This window comes from Podarcis cretensis, assembly GCF_951804945.1.
Source record: "Podarcis cretensis genome assembly, chromosome: 6".
NCBI classification, from domain to species: Eukaryota; Metazoa; Chordata; class Lepidosauria; order Squamata; family Lacertidae; genus Podarcis; species Podarcis cretensis.
The window spans coordinates 41,878,915-41,890,950 of record NC_137175.1 but is presented as its reverse complement, the minus strand read 5'-3'; the positions used below and the strand labels follow the sequence as shown (position 1 = coordinate 41,890,950).

Here is a 12,036-nt window from a genome sequence, read left to right as displayed (position 1 = left end):
TGGAATTTGTTTGACCAAGCCTGTTACAGAAAGGTGTCCCTTAGTTAAAGATGGGGGAACTTAAGACACCAAGCATACAGACATTTCTCATTTATACTGGTTTTATACCAGTTCAACTGTCTGCTTCTCCCAAAGAATCCTGGGGTTTGTAAATTGGTGGAGGTATATGCAATTCTCTGATTCCTAGGTCATCTCAGAAAATACAATTTCCGGGGTTCTCTGGGGAAAGAGAATGACTATTAAGCCAGGATAAGCCTGTGGTGTAAATACAGCAGAAGATAGGTCTGAACTACACAGTCTGGAAGCATGTCTTAATGCTCAGCAGTACAATTTTTACCTTAGGAAGAGGGCCGAGGTAGATTCCCAAGGACAACATGGTTATCATCACGACCACTGCCACACAAAAGCTTGCCATCTGAGGAGAGAAAAGTAACTTAGCATAACATAAATTGCAGGTCCTTTTTATGATATCTGTCAGTAGTAGAAGCAAGAAGCAATATAAGTCTGGTAGCTGAGGGAGATTAGTGGGATAGAAAGATGGCTTCTTGTCCTGCTCCACCCCTTGCTTGCAACAGAGCCTTGAATTATTTGTTGTCTGTATATGAGAGGCCTTGTTATTAGTAACTACATTGTTAATCATGGGGGGGGAGTGTTTACATATAATAACACTGCATTTAATTGGAGAATCTGGCCATTTTTATAATTGTGGACTTTCGAATTATGTCAAAGAGCTTCTGGTTAGCCTATAGATCAGGGGTGGGAAATCTTTGTCCCTCCAGATGTTGCTGGACTATGAGTGTGATCATCTGGATTATTGGCCATGTTGTTTGAGAGTGATGGGAGAGGCCAACAAAATCAGGAAGTTTGCAGGTTCCCTATACCTGAGACAGATCCTTGCTGTGCGATTTTTCATTTGTTGCCTTTTATTTAAAGAACAGGCACCTCTGGACAAACCTGAGGAGTTCTGGATCCCCTGTGAAAAGTTCAGAACAGCACCAAGCAAGGGCTCTGTTGATTTATAAAGCTAGAGAAGGCAGAACAGAATGGATCTGATCCATTTGTTTAATGGAGGATTGCATCTGAGAGTCCATAAAGTGTCTTGTGGCACTTTCCAGACCAAAAGCTGTGCTGTAATATAATGCATTTGATGAAGTGGACTGTGGACCCCAAAAGCTTATGCTGTAATAAATTAATTGGTCTTGAAGATGCCACAAGACTCTTGGATGCAACAAGCTAAGATGGCTACCGCTCTGGAAATTGAGATACAGTGATGCAAAATCCTGTTTGCCCATCATCGTGCAAAGCCACATGTTAATACCGCATAACCTGACCAACTATAATGGGTGGGGAACCTGTGGCTCTCCAGACGTTGATGGACTACAGTTCTCACCATCCCTGAGTAGTGGCCATGCTGGCTGGGGCTGATGGGAGTTGGTGTCCAACAATATCTGGAGGGGCCACAGGTTCTTCACCTCAAGAACAGTCAGTACAACTTGAACTGCTACAGATGAAAAACTGGCATAATCTTAATATCTATTTCAGAATCTGACAAAAATTAAAATAGGTATGATTACAAATTGCAAGTGTTGGGGGGCTAGTGCGCTGTAGTGTGGTGGTGAAAATGGAGCTCCAAATCAGGCCGTTCCTGGTTCAAATCTCACTTCAGCCATGAATTCACTAGAGGGCCTTAGTTAGACAAGCCACTTTTTCTCAACCTCCACTCTCTGCCCCATATAGGGGAATTGACCCAGCTTTAAAGGGTTGTAAGGATTACAACAAGATGATGTTTCTGAAGTGCTGAATACACTTGAAAGTACTATTTGAATGCTAATGGTTACCATTTGGCTCTGCTTTTGAAGATCCACTCATGTGGCCAGTTCTGTTCCAATAACAGAACAACAGGTTGATTATCTACCTGCAGTATAAAAGAGTCATCTGCTTTCATTTGAAAGCCATGTCACTGGGAATTTGCGTTTAGAGACAATGCAGTGTATTAACTGTTTTAGATCCTAAGCCCTCTTCACATTACTTCCCCAAGGAAAAGAATGTTCAACTAGTTCAAGTTAATCCATGATCTAGAAATGCTCAGAGCTCATCTTACAAAGTCTCCTACTTTGAGAAGAGAGAGGGGCTAAACAAACCAATAAATTAATAACCTGAGATTTTCCTCCAGCTCCATCCACAGCTAAGGTCACAGAAAGAGCACAGCAAATTACGTGGATTTTGAAAAAGGATCCAAAAAAGTTGCTGCAACCGAGGGCCAGCATTTCCTATGGAAACAAGGATAATGGACGAATCAGTTTAGGTGGCAGCATTAACAAACAAGATGACATTTCTCTTACAGTAAGGTTACTTTGGCAGCTATTGCTGGGATGCAAAAAGTAGGTCAAGCGGTCATATAGCTCCAAGATTCTTCCTTCACATGTGAGGGCGGCATTATTTATACAAAAGACTGCTGTCATACCTGCAATCACATCACCCGAGGCTCTTTCACACCCCATGAAAATTGCTTCTTCTCACTGCAGAAGCATCCCAGGATTCTCTGACTCTCTTGCAAACCCTCAGAGCAGGAAAATTATTGCAGGCTTCCCTTAACCGCAACTCTAATCTAAGACTCTCATCCTTGATGAATCATCCAGCAAGCAGTACAGAAAGGTCCTGCAGGAGTAACCTGTAGCACACTTGGCTGCATCTGTTGTTTTAAAAGGCTGTGGTTGTGCAAGTGCTAGCAAGGGAGGACACGCTCCACAGCCATGTGATGCACACAAGGCATTTTCAGAAGACACCGTTTGTGAGCTGCTCTTTGGAGAAGCCTCTTTAATCTGGCTGAGAGGTCTTAGGAACTAATTGCTTGAACTAATTGCTAAATATCCAACAAATAGTCTCCATGTGTGTTTGCGCTCCAGATTCTTCTCTGAGTCAGGGGCCAGTTCTCATAGAGTTATCAAGCAGCAACAGACCAGCACAACCTGAAATGTACAGGAGCTATTTAAAACAATGGCACTGAGATTTGCACAAAGTATGCTTACTGCTGGGGTTCATACAGTTGTTTTGACATATCATATCCTGTTTTGTTTTGCTTATTTGTCAATAGGCACCCAGAGTAGCTTTGACAAAAAACAAGAAAAAATTGTTCTGTTAAAAATAACATTAGAAACAACCAATCATGTCATGCCACAGTCATGTCATGCTGGCAATTGCCTCCTTAAGGAAGAATCAAGGTACCCGTGGCCAGGGCCGGCGCAGGCATGAGGTAAGGCGAGCAGATTGCCTTGGGCGGCTGGATCCAAAGGGCCAGCAGATCCCAATGTAGACCTTCATTTCCTCTTGTTACTGATGCACATCTTCACTCCCCCTTTCTTCCCTTGTGGGGGGGGGGACACCATTTGTGGTTTGCCTCAGGTGCCAAAATGTTGTGGGCCAGTCCTGCTCAAGGCAGCACCAACTTAGGAAGGCTACAAACAGAGGGGCGTCCCGGGGGGGGGGTCTGCATCTCCCCCACAGGGCCATCAGGCAGAGTGAGGCAGTTGCCTCAGGTGTGGAATCCAAGGGTTCCGCCGCTTGAGAAATGACTTCCGGCAAGATGTCAGAATCTGTCACCGTTGTGACCCCAGTGAGCAAACTGTGGCAGGGGTGGCATTTTCCTGTTTTGCCTCAGGTGGTGAAACAGGACAGGCCTTCCCTGCCTGTGGTCCTCCAGATGTTATTGGATTCCAACCCACCAGCCTCCGGCAGTAGGTCAAGGATGAGTCTGTTAATACCTGGTGGGCCACAAGTTCCCCTCTGCTCCCATAAGGCAAATTCTTCATGTGGAGCCGATGTTATCTCCTCTTCATGTGATTCCTGCTCTGCCTGGGATTGGACTAGATGACCCATTCAGTTCTCACAACTCTATGATTCTATTATTTTCTCTCCCTGTTTTTTTTTTAAATGTGTTGAGAAAATTGCCCAGCCTGCTAAGGCAAGCAGTTGCACACCCAATGCCTCACTGCTTGGAGATTATTGTAACTCGGCCTCCATTGGATCCTCTTTGATAGCAACTTTGATTATCCGTCCATGGTGTGTGTTGCAGTTACTAAGAGGAGTCTGAAGGGGAACTCTCCATAGCAGTGTTTGAAGTACAAGGAGGTCCTCTTACTTGTTGTGAAGGCTCTCTTAGATACTATTGTTAGAAGAGTAAGGGGAGTGAACTGACTAAAACTGAGGGGAGTCAGGGGCAGGGATTGGAAATATCATTAAGAGCCCCCTACTTTTCTTCCTAGACTCCAACCCTGGAAATGGCCAACTTTGGGGTGAGTTATTTTTCCTCTCTCTGTAAAGAGCCACTAAATGTTACCTGGTTAGGGTCCACATCATAGCCATGCTTGGTTCCAAGAGTTCTGCCCATGGCCAGGTTGATCACATAGCCCACGATGGCAAGTGAGAAAGCTGTGCCAATCATGTCCTTCCACTTGCCCACCTCAGGAAGAGTAGCAGATGGAAATCTAACATCAAAGGAACAAAATCAAGCAGACAGGATAAGAAAACAAGTAGCTGGAGATGAAACCAATGGACCAGAGAGATGGTGGTGTGTGTGTGTGTGTGTGATGTAGAAGCAAGATTCAGTTCTGCCCAGTTTCCTCCCAAAAGAGTAATGCATGAGTTGGTCTTAATATATAATGGATTCAAGCCATTACAAACATAGTAATAGCCTAGAAGGCAGTCCTGTCCCCCCAAAAAACCCCTTGTTTATTCCTTCAGCGCAGGGATGTTGACATGTGCAGACCTTATAATAGTCACGGCAGCATAGAATGAATGATACAGTTTTATACCGCAATGGTTATTATCCACTTTGCAATTATACTGTGCTTGTAATTCATTAAAGGACTGACTCATATAAATCAAGGCTTGCAGACACTGTCCACTTTAAGCTTGCCCTACTTTCTATTCCATTTAGAGATGCTGAAACACATCCAGCCACTGCAAGCTCTGTTTCAACTTGTTTTCAGAAGGGCCCACAATTTTATCTATTCTTGCCCTCACCTTCAACATGGCTGGTTGTTAATTCTGGGAGCTGGTGGGAAAGTTGGGGGGGGGGGGGAGATTGCAGCAGAGTGGGAGTAAAAAAAGCCTTCTCTTCTTCTTTTTTTTAAAAAAACCTCTTTTCACTGCTCACCTTGCTGCAAACTCTCCAAGTTTTCTTATTTTTAGTTCATGAATCTTCCAAATCATGTCTGGCTCAGCCCTTATTCCAGAATATATTCATTATTAAATACAGTGGGTGGGATTCATGGATTGGCATCATTAGGATATCCCTGTTCTGGAAGAGAAGGAACTCTTGGAAAGAGAATAATCCTGTGCATTGACTCACCCCATATTAATATGGCCAACAATGGGCATGTCATATTTATCAGGCATATCAAAGCTTCCAGAAATTGCAGTAGCTACAATGACCTGAAATGAAAGCATAAAAAAGGCTTTAGGCTAGCAGCACATTTTTCGGTTTCATACAAACTAAATTTGTTGACATATTCCTTCAGCAGAGAACTGGACTCAGTTTGTATAAATTTTGATTTGCATTAAGTGGAGAGAAATCCATTGAGAGTAGTTTTCCTATAGATAGTAAATAAATGAATGAATGAATGAATGAAGAAGTTAGTCCTGCATTATCATATCTAGCAGCTATGTTTAAATTTGTGGATGCATTGGACTGCTCCATTTATTGTCAGGACACTCCATGTAAAGTCTCTTTTGTATCAAGAAGATGGTGGCTACAGGGTAGATCAAAGTATATAATTGAGAATTCTCAGAGTCTGGGAGAACCTCTTCTAAGAGGTCTGTCTTAGAGCTAACCGCTATAATAAAGCTGATAAGTCAGAGAAAGTTTTATTTGGGGATTTTGCCATGGTTCACATGGATTCCTGTTCTCACGCCATCTCTCCTGCACATTTCAGTTTTTGAAACTTGAGTAAATTCTGCTTTTTCTGCCATCCTGCCTCTACCAATACTATTCAAAACCAGAGTAAAGTGGATGTAACACATTCCTATATTAGAACAGCAAGCTTCATTTCACACTGCTGCAATAGCAAACTTTGGAGTGATTGCAAATTGAAACCAAAGACAAGGTCTGCCCAAATCTTTGCATTTCCCACAGCTCTAATTACACAAATGCTGCCTGGGTGTCAGCACGTACATTGGCCTCCTGCCTCCCTGATCACCTGAGGCATGTAAGCATCTTACTACAGCTTCCTGTCTTATCATGTTTCAATACTTTGGAATACAACTACGGTACATTATCTGCATGGACATTTCCTGCTGTATAGACCAAGGATGTTTTCACCCAGACTCACTGAAGCACGAGTCAAGGTTAAGCTGGCCATATCAGCACATTTTTCTTCAGTGACCTTGGCTGACCAAACACCTGAGGGCACAAGTTTGCATTGTTGTTTAAATTGGTGGGATATATAGGTTAATGATGTAGTTAGTATCAGCAACAGGTTTGTGAGCCTGCAGATGAATAATACCCTAACGTTTTTAATATCTACCATATTTTTCACTCTATAAGATGCACCAGATCACAAGACACACCTAGTTTTTGGAAGAGAAAAACAAGAAAAAAAATATTCTGAATCTCAGAAGCCAGAACAGCAAGAGGGATCGCTACGCAGTGAAAGCAGCAAACCCTCTTGCTGTTCTGGCTTCTGGGATAGCTGCGCAGCCTGCATTAGCTCCATAAGACGCACACATATTTCCCCTTACTTTTTAGGAGGGAAAAAGTGAGTCTTATACAGCAAAAAATACGGTAACTTCTGCATGGACCAGTTTGTCACAGCAGGTGTGCAAAAGGGGCACAGACTAAGGACTGGTTTGCAGCTGCCTTGCTTAGCAAATAACTGTTGTTATAAACCGTGACTCCCAGTTCATATGTAATGCTAAAAAGAGCTTTGTTGAAAGTGAAACTAAACTTGGCATAAGTCCTCCTTCTAAGAAAGTGGAAGGAGATAGTCTGGTTCACGAAGACTTGTGGCCCCACATCCATATAGTACCAAGCTGTAGCTTAGCATGGCTTATGAAGCAGGAAGTTGCCCAAGAGCTGAGAAAGCATGTTATTATTAAAACAACAGAAGCATTATCTTGAATGAAGATGGTTGAATTCCCTGCATCAAATTACAGAGGGGTAGTTGTGTTAGTTCGTGGCAATAAAAACAGCCAAGAGTCTTGCAAAACCTTAACAAGTTCATTGGGGAAGGATTTCATCCATTTCATCAGATATGGTAGACTCTTGTGCACAAATAACTGGACATTTATTGTGCAAAGGGGGGGGGGGGAGAATCCAAACATTTGGAAAGGACTCAGAAGACCTCTAGTACAACCAGAAACATGCCAGCTTCCTTATCTCAGATCAGAAAACTTGAGTGTAATACTTCCCCCAGAAGTGAATTATTGCATCAATTTCCTCCTTGGGTGTATTTTTGACCACTCTGTTAGCTGAATAGTCAACAGCTCTTTTATAAATTTATCTCTGCATCTGAAGAGAAGGGAGGGCAGGCATTGACTACAATGGAGGTTCTAATGCCCTCTAACTGCATTGATAAAAGCAGGGGAAAGAAAGAGCTCAGGATCTACTACTTACTATAACAATCTCCATGGGAATGGGGACTCGAATCTTCTTCATGTATTTCATATTCAGTTCCTTCACGATAATCAGAAGCACAGTGCTGATCAATGCAAAGACGAGGGAGGCTATATTGGTCTTGGGCAAGTTTTTGCAAATATCAATAAAGGTCTAGAAAAAAGAAAAGAAGGATGAAACAAGAAAAGGGCAGCATGTGCATTTTTCAGCATGACTGGGAGATATGCCGTGGTGTTTGTTTTCCAAGACATGAAGATGGTCCATCAGTGGTCATTATTCAGCCTTGTAGTCTGCTGTTGAGACTTGCTAGCACTCAAAGCAGCACAGTCCCTGCAGTAGCCAGCTCTGGATTAATTATAGGGTCAGTAAGCAGGGCCTGACCAGACAGGATGCATTTAATCTGATTTGTTGTTTCCAACAACGGCATCCAGCTGGGAATTCAGAGAAAGGTTCAAGAGGCGCACAGCAGGTCACTGCAGCCTCCATAACTCCACAAACACTTTCTTCTAATCCCTTATAATTAAAATGTGGAAGAATTAATGGTAACTCCGACACTTATGTGCACATTTCCTAGAATTACAGGACCCCAAGAGTACTCCTGTACCTTTGAAGAGTTATCTAGAAGGGAAAATTTACCAGGTGCAGCTTTTCCTGCCATGCAGCACCATGTCAAGCAAAATTCTGCCTTCTGTATAAGATTTGGGAGACTCTGCAAGCCTGCCATTCTCTCTTGAAATATCTCTCCTTTCCTGACCTCATGCTTTCTTCAGTCCAGTTGCTCACATTTCCTTGCCTAAATATATGGTTTAATAATCTATTTTACTTTATTATTTTCATTTGTTCTTGCATTTGAAGGCAAAGAAAAGAAAATCTCAGCCATTCATTATTGCATTTATACAGCAAGCCAACTCTTCCAGGGCCCAGTCAGTTGACTAGGGAAATTAATCATTAATATCATTTGTCACAATCAGGCAGTTTAGGGCAATAACCATCCTATCATCTTCTGGTAACTAACTTACATAAACAATGGCAAGGGGTCCTGTGTAAGAGTCAATCTTCAGGCCAAAGATATACTTGAGCACAGAGATGAGGATCTGCAAGCCAGCTGCTGTCATGAACCCCCTGATGAAGGATTCTGAGAGGTAGATCGCAACGAAGCCAAACTGCACAAATCCTAGGCATATCTATGGACAGACAGACAGAGATAGGCATGGCAGATGGAATAGTGAGCACAACTTCTCAGAAGGATATCCCATAGTTCAAACTATAGTCCACAGGAATCTTGGATAGGGAAGAAATTCAGTTCAGTTTGCAAATGAAGCTGAGTTTATATAATTTGCTCTTTCCAAATCAACATGGGAACCAAAGTATAGCCATCCTTCAAAGTTCACACTTATATGAGTTTTGCAACGCAGTTCCCCAACCAACCACTGTTTATAAAAATACATATTACAGGGGGGAAAGGGCATAAAAATGAATATAGCAAGCGAACATAACAAACTAAAATGTGTTACATTAGGAGGAATCACTTGCAAAAATGTATAGCTTAGTCAAAACCTCACACTGAAATGCTGAAGAACCTTTATGAGGATTTGAAAATAATAATAATCTCACATTGCTACAGAAAGGGGAAGAACTGAAGATAACCGGAACTGAGAGCTCCTTTCATCGCTAGTCTCTGGTGTGTGGAAATGAATAAGATAACTGTTGCAGGAGGAATTTCCTCCAGTGTAGGAGTATGGCACTGACCCAATATATGTGACCCATCCCTGCCACAGGAGAGATGAGGTAACAGCAGATAAGGCAGGGCACAGATCTTCCTGAGCCACACCAATATTTAGCTGTTGGCTTACTACCTATAAAGAGTATTGCTGCCTCATCTTGGGCATCAGTATAAGGGCAGCTCCACATATGATATGCAAACATGGTATACCAGTGTTTCATGTAGGAAACACTTGACGTATTGATGCCACACACACATAAACATGTGTTGATGAACATCTATGGATGCATGTGATGTCCTGGCAGAGTTAGAGTTTCTAGATGTGTATACATGGGTGTTTAAAGGCACATGTTCATCCATACAGCTCAAGTAGCCATCTTTGTTTTCTACATTGGCTTCCAAATGCTAGTATAGTCATGCCTTTGCTTTCCCTTCTGTTCGATACATGAGCAGTTAATGCCAAACTCTATGCACGGCTGCCTTCTGCACAGTTCTGAATACAGGGCATCCTTACCTGGATTATGGCTGTCAGGCAAGCCAAGGTGGCAGAAATCTCCAGTCTGGCTGCTTCCATGGCTGTGTTGTTAATCATCACCTCATTAGCTGTGTGGTTAAAGTACTGGAAGTCGGAATCAGGAGCCAGTTCATGACAGACATTCCCCACAATAATACTGATGACTGCAAAAGTGCCTGTGGGACACACACACAAAGGCTGGCTTACACTCATGCAGAGCACCTCTCATGTATGTAGTGACAGTTAGTGCTTAAGATGGCCGAAGACTGCAAAAAAATATAGACCAATGGGCCAGGCTGGGCTACCCTTCTGCTTAATTTCATCTACGTAACTGGCAGTAGCGTAAGGCGGCTGAATGGTGCATGACTGATAATGGCATAAAATGAATTATGGATCTCTTTTCCCCAGCCTTGCAACTAGTTTATGAAACAAGTTGCATGGCATGGCATCCCCCCTACTCTTTGGCCCTCCCAGTGGCGGACCATATGCCTGCGCTGCACAGGGCGGGCGCGTTCCCAAGGGGCGCGGGGGCGTGCTCCCGAGGGGCATGGAGGGTGCCCTCCCAGGCACAAGATAGCCACGCGTGCACCCACCGATCCCGCTTCCTTCCACGCCCATTCCTGCTCCCCTGCGCCACGCTCCCGGCTGGAGGAGGTAGGCAGGGAGAGGATGGGAAGGAGGCAGGCGAGCAGGAAGGGGAGAGGAAGGAACCGGCAAAGCGGCGCAGCAGCTCCTCCCTTCCCCCGACGGCTCGTGGTAGGAGTGGGAGTCCAAGTCGTGGGTGGGCAGTGCACCGAATGTCACCCCTGCTCAGGGATGACGCCTGGAGCAGGGCACAACCCCCACACCCACCTTCCTCCGCCAGTGGTTCCTCCCCATTACCAAGAATAAGAGACATGTCAACTAATATTTGAGTGAGATCAGGCCACAATTTTATTGACAATAGATGTTCCCCACCTCTGCCCTTCAGCAATTTCTTCAATGCATTAGTGCAAACTTCCAGTTTATGTACTAAAGCTTGAGGAGGTATGTGCACTTATTTCGGTCACTATAGTGGAATAGAAGACCTCACCTGGGACCATTTGATGAACACCTCCTAGCAAGAAATAAGCTATCAGAGGGAAGAAGGATGAGTAGAGCCCATTGATCGGAGGTAGGTTGGCCAACAGAGCAAAGGCCATACCTAAAAAACACAAGTGAAAAGCTGATCAGACCTTCCATTCTAACTATGCTCAAGTCTGCCTTATGAAAACAAGATGCCACACACCATGGCAGATTCTACAGCAGGTATGCCAACCTTTCAGCATGGCACCATCAGAAAGGTTAGGCAACAAAGACGATAGTAGATGTTTGGGGTGCTCAGCAAGCAGGCTAAGGGTGACATTAATGTTCTGTCATTATTGCTGAGGTTTACACAACCAAGATGCCAATGCAGATCTATGTTCCATTTAAAAATTCCCCACATTGTGCAGTCCCATACTTATAAATGCATTGGGGTAGTAATGTTTGATATAGGGCACACATACAGATACCCAATTCCAAGAAGAGCCTGCTTACATGATTTATCCTCACTTTTGGAGAAAATTAACTTTGTGACAGATTTCAAGAGTATTGTGTCAATGCTGACACTCTGGTTCATATGCTACTTCCCCCTATGGCTGTGGTGTGAGGTGCCTACACATTAGGGAGGGGCTGATTTTTAAAAGTATGAACCAGAGCAGAGTAAATAGACATCTTCATGTCACTGATCATAACTAAAGTGGGCCATAAGCTGAAATATATTACCTGCCATAGTTTAGCTAATGTGTTACACCAAGATATATACCCATTTCCTCATTTTTCCCCATTGGTAAAACTACTAATGTTTGGTAGTGATATGGAAAGGGCAAAGTTCTCTCACCTTGAGGCACCTGAATAGTCCCAGCACTGATTCCACCAAGGACATCGGGCACAATATAATCTTTGATTTTATATTTTGGAAGCCATACAAGAATAGGAAACAGGCTGTAGAGGATGAGTTTGAATCTGGATGGTGAACATCTAGTGAGAAAGGAGAAAGACGGTACTGAATTTAATAGGAGACTTTTCCATTGTTAGATATTGTGTGAATTATTATAAGACTTACTGAACCCAGCACTTTATGCAGGCAGGGCAAAGAGCTGCTGTTTTGGTCTCGTGGTTTTCTAC

The 12,036-nt window shown here is 43.4% G+C and overlaps 1 protein-coding gene across 2 annotated transcripts in view; it reads right to left on the bottom strand.

Moving 5' to 3' along the window:
* Nucleotides 1-12,036, bottom strand: part of SLC26A9 (solute carrier family 26 member 9) — a 58,934-nt gene that overhangs the window by 17,497 nt on the left and 29,401 nt on the right. For both annotated transcript variants that reach the window (XM_079979129.1, XM_079979128.1), the window contains 9 exons: nucleotides 11,750-11,889; nucleotides 10,922-11,032; nucleotides 9,850-10,025; nucleotides 8,632-8,796; nucleotides 7,613-7,765; nucleotides 5,351-5,433; nucleotides 4,337-4,484; nucleotides 2,157-2,270; nucleotides 338-415 (listed from right to left, as the gene is read on the bottom strand). In XM_079979129.1, coding sequence (XP_079835255.1) covers nucleotides 338-415; nucleotides 2,157-2,270; nucleotides 4,337-4,484; nucleotides 5,351-5,433; nucleotides 7,613-7,765; nucleotides 8,632-8,796; nucleotides 9,850-10,025; nucleotides 10,922-11,032; nucleotides 11,750-11,889 — 1,168 coding nt within the window. The remainder of the gene's footprint in view (nucleotides 1-337; nucleotides 416-2,156; nucleotides 2,271-4,336; nucleotides 4,485-5,350; nucleotides 5,434-7,612; nucleotides 7,766-8,631; nucleotides 8,797-9,849; nucleotides 10,026-10,921; nucleotides 11,033-11,749; nucleotides 11,890-12,036) is intronic.